General features: G+C 30.2%; 1 protein-coding gene across 1 annotated transcript in view; it reads right to left on the reverse strand.

Moving 5' to 3' along the window:
- Positions 1-7,329, reverse strand: part of LOC106473034 (vacuolar protein sorting-associated protein 41 homolog) — a gene marked incomplete at its 3' end in the record, with an annotated part of 40,872 nt that overhangs the window by 28,583 nt on the left and 4,960 nt on the right. The window contains exons 2-7 of the mRNA XM_013933711.2: positions 5,224-5,265; positions 4,635-4,730; positions 4,107-4,190; positions 3,104-3,178; positions 1,226-1,360; positions 868-987 (exon numbers count right to left, since the gene is read on the reverse strand). Of these exons, the coding sequence (XP_013789165.2) occupies positions 868-987; positions 1,226-1,360; positions 3,104-3,178; positions 4,107-4,190; positions 4,635-4,730; positions 5,224-5,265 (552 nt within the window). The remainder of the gene's footprint in view (positions 1-867; positions 988-1,225; positions 1,361-3,103; positions 3,179-4,106; positions 4,191-4,634; positions 4,731-5,223; positions 5,266-7,329) is intronic.

Raw genomic sequence — 7,329 nt, forward strand, 5'->3', positions numbered from 1 at the left:
GAAGGTTATGTACAGCAAATGAACTGTAGGATATAGAGTGCTATCAAAGATTTTAAGGGTAACTATATATGTATAAACCCTGATAGAGGAATGTACGTGTTAATTATAACTCAAACTGAAGGTTATGTACAGCAAATGAACTGTAGGATATAGAGTGCTATCAAAGATTTTAAGGGTAACTATATATGTATAAAACCTGACAGAGGAATGTAAGTGTTTATTATAACTCAAACTGAAGGTTATGAACAGTAGGATATAGAGTACTATAAAGGGAAATAAAACCCCCAAAAAATATTTTCATTACCAACAGTATATCAAAATTAAAATTTTTCAGCAGCAACTATTAGAAAAAATTACAATCAGGAGTACAGACCTTTACCAGCACATAGAACATAGTTCATATATTTGCTTTAATTAAATAAGATACTATAATGACACAAACAATGCCACAACTACTACTAAATATTTCTATTTTAGAATTTATTCAAGAAGTAGCAAGTCTCATTTGCTTTATATTTTAAATCACCCTATTTAACAACATTTACCACATCACTAGCACAACAAAATCCCTAATAGTTAAAATATTTGAAATCCGATTTTGATTCCATATCTCAAAACCTACTTACCACATTATCATCACAGGAAACAAAAACCCTAACAGTTAATATTTCAACACTTACTTTGATTCCTTAATTTAAAAGTTACTTAACACATTAGTAGCCCATGATAAAAAAATAACTAACACATAATAGTTCAACTTTGTTCCCATAACACAAAGTTTAACAATATCATTTGCACAAGCAACAAAGTCTATAAGGCTTAACATTTCAACTCTGATATTTATCCCGCAAGTCAAAATTTATTTACAGCATCACTTGCACAAGCTACAAATTTTCCTTTCCATTTGATGTTTCTGATTTGGCCTTCCCCTTGATGGAGAACCGTGTTCTTATATCGAGAGAGGAATGTCTTCTCGTGCAGCATAACCTAAAAGTACATTCAATCACATTTTAAAATAAATAAACACATCTAATGCCAAGATATTAACACTAAAACATATCCAATTGTTTTTCAAACAAATAAAACAATTTTAAGTTAGTAATAGGAGTTATATTACATAACAATATAGTATAAAGACACAGAGCTGTAACAAACAATGCCTGTAGTTACAGGCAGATTTGTAATTTTTAAATATAAATATTTTTATTTCAAGTAAATTTTTTACCTTGTCATCTCCAGTGATGAATCTTCTTCCTGTTCCAGATTTGTAAAAAAAAGGATCCAGAGCAACTGCTCTCACTGGTCTATCCAGACTCAAAATGTAGTTATGTTCTGAACTGTACAAACCATGGATAGCCACCTGTAAAAACATTACATTACTACCCTTCCAGAAATATCTAAATACCTCTTGAGCATGTGACGTACAGTTTAAGGAGAACCCTGTGATAATACACATAGGTACACAATAGACAGGTAGATTAGTAATGTTGAGGTGTGTGAAAGATGCCAAAATCTCTTGAATTATAAGAATGTTAGAGAGAGAATACAACCTGCTGACAAAACAATTCCTAAAATAACTACAATGCTTGGTTAGGTGTAAAGTACTGTGCATGAGATGATTTTATTTGGTGTAGAGCCAATCAGCACCGAAATCTTTGATTAGTCACAGATATTGTGGAGAGAGATAGGTCACTTCTCCCAGTTTAAAAAAAAAAGTCAAATATGGGTCTGAAGGCATACATGCAAGTGAACAATTTGATCCTGAATATGTTTTTTAAACTGTAAAAGGATATAGATGGCGTAGGCTACAATCCGGACATTGGATGTTAAACCTAGATGTCACATGCCCACACATCTCATCAAAAAGTCTTATATGAATACATTTCAAGAACTATAACTGAGTTTTTCTGGTTTACAGCCTAATGCAGGAAAATTCTCCTTATCACAAATATTTCTTGACATGGCCATGAAATTTATAAAATAAAACAAGTAATAAAAAGACATTAAAAATCTCTAATCAGTAATAAACTAACATGTGTACATAATTGTAGAAAATAATCACTACTTTAAATGACCATGTTACAAAAACTAATAATATCTAAACTAAAAATGTACAGACTGTAAAATACATAACTATGTACAGTCATTAACTACAACAACCATGGTACAGAATCATAGATATAACAGTTACTAAATAAACTGATCACGTACGAACTTTACGAAACATATCTGATAACCACCTAAACTAAACACGGTACAGACTCTAATGAACATTAATTACTAACCAAACTAAAAACGTCCACATTAATTATATTGATCTACAGAGACTACTAACCAAAGTAAGTTGTAAATCTACTAATATAAATTAATTACTCAATAAATTAACTGTATAAAACATACATAGCAACTAAACATGAGCAAGTAACTCTAAAGAAGTTCAGCATTTTCATTAAATGCTGGATAAATTGCCCATCTATTTCGACCAATCGTATATCATCTATGCACCTAATTTTGTTTCGTATATGCCGTTTTTAATAGCTTTTTTATCCTGAAAATAACCAGTCACCAGCTTCAATTTAACTGCAACTTTTCTCATCTTTTGTTTGTCTTTTAAAAGTTATTTTCACATAATTTTGAAGTGATTTCTGATGCTTTCAAGTGAGCGTAAATATAAATTCCAGATAGAACTTACGACCCACTCTCTGCTCATACATGTGTAATGAAATATGATTGTATTGTTACTGATTAATCCAATAAACAACAATACACACAACTGGAAAACAATTTCAAATTTATATACTAATTTCACCTACTTCAGAAACATTGTCACAGTGATGGATGGAATAATCACTGTATTTATACAAAACATGTTAAAAACACTTCTAGTGCAACTAATACTAAAACATGTAAATATATAATGGAAATCTTATTACTTACATTCTCTCACTTCTGTTCATGTTGTTTGATAAATAGGCCAGAAAATGCAAAAAAACCTGAGTACAGTAAATACACTAGAGAGAGTAATTAATAACTGATTAATTTGATCTTGGTTTATAATGTTCATTTCAACCAACCTGATTATGGTACAAATCAAAGTTCTCACCTTACCATCATCAGAACAGCTAGCTATATGGTCTCCATTCCCATCTATACTAATCTGATTAACAGTGGTGGTGTGCTGGAAAAGATACATTGAAGAAATTAGTAAAACAAAGTCAAGTCTTAGTAAATTAATAGATTAATTTTTTGCCTTTTTTTTTTAACAACCATGAATTTTATTCTTGTCTTTTTTATTTTTCAGATAATGATGAAACAGAATAATCACTAAATACATTATTCAGTTTATACATTATGTTTTATACAGTTACAAGTATTACACGTTAAACTGGGAACTAAAGTTCTACATATATTGAGAACTTGGTACAAGTGTTAGCTTTCAAACACTTTTCATCTTAGTTTACACAAAGATATCTACTATGTGGACTTCAAGTTATACAACAAACACTTAAATAAATAATGCTTTTGTATTTTTACTAAATCAGTACATATCAAGTTTATTAATACTGAAAGAGGTCTGTGACCTGAATACAATAGATATGAAAACTTGAATTGTGTAAAAGAACCACTTGATCTACAAGTAATCCGTAATCAAAACAACATACTATGTAGGTTACAAAAAACTCCATGGATTTGGAAGGAAAAATTCTCTGACCCTAAACACAAGAAATACTACAGAAAGAAACAGAAAATGATAAAAAAAAAGGTAAAGAAACATACAGAAAACATATTTTGTTTCACACATAGCTATGGACAATGTTAAATGTTAGCTACATCACAAGGAAACATTAACAAATGATACTCAGTGTGGTACAGCTGTTAATGGAAGAACAACAGCGCTTTTGTAACAGTAACAGCTTTTGGCTAAGCTAACAGTTAAAAGCTACGAAAGTCCTGGTAGTCCATTATATATCACTATTCACTTTTAGGATAGTTTCTTTCATATGCTGTTTACTTAATATCACTTATTCGGGTCAGAATTTTCCATCATTCTGTCATTAATAATAGAAAAGATAATATTTATGTATCAACAGTTTCGTGACACTTACTAAAAGCAGTTCTTTGCTTCTGATGTTGTTTCCTTGATGATCAAGAATGTGTATAACTCCCCAGTGGGTACCCAGTGCCAAGAACTTCAAAGAAAATTAGAAAAATATTTTATGATCAACAACTATAAAGCATTACATATCCGTTTATTATTTTAACAATACCACGTTTTCATTCTTTGATTTGATTTTATAAAGTTTGAAGTAGACTCAAAGTATAGATGTCATATATTATTATTATTATTATTACTATTACACATAATGTTCATTAAGTTAAAATATCTACCTTAAAATAAACTTGTAATATTTTTATAATTTGTATGAAATAGTCTTTCAACATCGTGGCACAGTTAATGTTTTTAGCCTCCTTATTCAGAACCAATTTTTAAAAATTACAAAACTAAATTTCAGTTATGTACTGTGCACCAACTACTAAGGTAACTAACTTGTTAAAGTGATTCACAATTTGACTTCAAATGGCTAAATATTTTACTGTAAATATAAAGTGATCAATCCAGCAAATGGACAAACCTTTGGATCAACAGCTATACAGCTTGCTGCATCTTTTTTTAGAATCTGTGGCAGATCATTGATAATTCTTGCATAACACAGTTTAGGTTCTACTTCCTGAAAATATTTGATAGAAAATAAATCACTGTTAAATACGTATTACTCGTCATCTGTGAAGCAGAATTTAAATTTATAAAACACACACAAATCATAAACATAGATGTTTTATAGATGGATATCTTGTGATTACATATGAAACTCTAACCTGTAATGCTTGACATAAATTATTCATTCAATACAATTACATTTCATCTGCACAAAAATTCAAGAAATTGTAGAAAAGTTGAAAAACTGAAACATCGTGAACTAAGAAAATATTTAGTAAAACTTTAATCCATAAGAAGAAAAATTATTTTTCTGCCAAATAAATTCTTTCTCATATGGTTGATATTGTGTTTGGATTGACTAACACATTTCTATTAGTTTTAACTGTTTTTAGGAATTTTTTCTCGACTAAAATTTTTTTTAACGTTAGAAATATAAAATATTATTTGCTCGACAGATGTTTTATTACACAATTTTGAAATATTAGTACGTTGTTGCTTCTCACCTCTTCTGTCTCATCTGAACTTGTTGAACTATCTTCTTCATTCTGAATAAATCATTAAAAAATCAAAATGTAAAATGCATGGATGATCAAAGATCGTTTATCAGCAATTTTTTTTTTAACATAAAGATAACATTTTGGAAAATGGAGAATATACGTAGATTATCAGCCTTAGTTTAGAACCATTTCTAAAATTTCAAGAAAGAGGAGACAAAAAAGCAATGTTATAGCATATTATTCAGTCATAAAGTGTTGTCATGAAACAATCAATTCATGTGTACCAAATCATTTATGGATGTACCTTTCTAACACAAGTCAAACTTGTAGTATATACTGTATCAATATTCAATTTTAACACAAGCATAAATGAACAAATTCGAACATTTGGGACATGGGAAGCAGCTTCATAACGTATCTCAGGGATGAATAATAAAACTACCTTCATATTCTTTTTTATTTTTATTTATCATAATATAGTTTTCAATAAAAGTGTGATATCATGTCTGCATTTTTCCTTGATTCAACACTACATTCTAGCCATTCTGTTTCCCCTGATTTTCTTTCTGTCAAAGCTCTACCAACCACATTTATAAATATTAATCACTGAAATTTTGCACATGTATTCCTTAGCATCTGATGAAGCATTTTTCCCTTTTATTTTGCAATAAATATTATCTAGTTCAGTACTAATACTGGTTTCAAACTATTGTTTTATAGGCCTAACCCTCTATTATTGTATCAGTTGTGAACTGCTGTAATATAGGCTTACCATTCTCATTCTTATAAGATCTGTGTAGAGCTGTACAAGATTTAAACTTTTCAAAATAAAGTTGAGAAACAATTTTTACATCTTCATCTGCATCTTGTATCACAGTTATTATTATTATCAGCTCTCTCTCTCTATATATAAAGGGTTACTGTGAATGAGATTAAAGGTGTGGATTTGGTGTACCTGGTTTTTCAAAAAAGGACTTGTCAAGATGCCACATAAAAGACTTGTTAAACATTATCGCTCCATAAGCGTGGAGGATAAGTTGGCTTTTTGGATAGAAAGCTGGCTGGATGGAAGAAGAAAGCCGAGGGCTGTAATAAATGGAGTTTAGTCAAACTAGATTAACGTCACACATGGAATACCTTCGATTCATTGTAAGGATCTTTGCTCTTTTTGATTTATATAAACGACATAGATGAAGAAATGGTAAATAAACTGTTTACATTTTCTGATAATATCAAGGTTTTGAATGTTGCTGATGCTGCTTTACAAAAGGATTTAGATTATTTTGCGAGTTGGGTGAATAATTAGCAGATGGTTTTAATTATAATAAATGCAAGGTAATACATGTGGGTTACAACAGTTTGGATTATACATATCATTTGATGGGAACAACCTTAATAGTGTCATGGAAGAAAGTGATCTTTGTGTAATGGTTGCTCAGTCTCTTATAGCCATCCAAGCAATGTGCTGTTGCTAGTGGTAGGGCAAATTGGATTTTAGGTTGCATCTACAGAAATATTGAACACAAGTCTATTAAGGTCATAATTTCATTGTAAAGGTCACCGGCTAGGCAACATTTACAGTATTGTGTTCAGTCTTGGGCTCCTTACCTTAGGAAGGACATTGAATTGCTGGAAATAGTTCAGAGGAGGTATGCTAGGATGATATCTGGGATGAAACAGTTGTCATATGAGGACAGGTTAAGATTTCTAATAATGTTTTCTCTCAAAAACAACACCAAAAAAAAAAAAAAAGAGTTGATGCCCTCAAAAAAATTACATTAGAAGTTTATGGAGATTGTGTAGAGCTAGCAATCAAAAATTACTTTAGAAGTTTAAGGAGATTGTGTAAAGAGCGAGTGATCAAAAAATTACATTAGAAGTTTAAGGAGATTGTGTAAAGAGCAAGTGATAAAAAATTACATTAGAAGTTTAAGGAGATTGTGTAAAGAGCTAGTGATCAAAAAATTACTTTAGAAGTTTAAGGAGTTTGTATAAAGAGCGAGTGATAAAAAAATTACATTAGAAGTTCAAGGAGATTGTGTAAAGAGCGAGTAATCAAAAAATTACTTTAGAAGTTCAAGGAGATTGTGTATAGAGCGAGTGATACAAAAA

This window comes from Limulus polyphemus, unplaced genomic scaffold (assembly GCF_000517525.1).
Source record: "Limulus polyphemus unplaced genomic scaffold, Limulus_polyphemus-2.1.2 Scaffold5830, whole genome shotgun sequence".
Classification (NCBI taxonomy): Eukaryota; Metazoa; Arthropoda; class Merostomata; order Xiphosura; family Limulidae; genus Limulus; species Limulus polyphemus.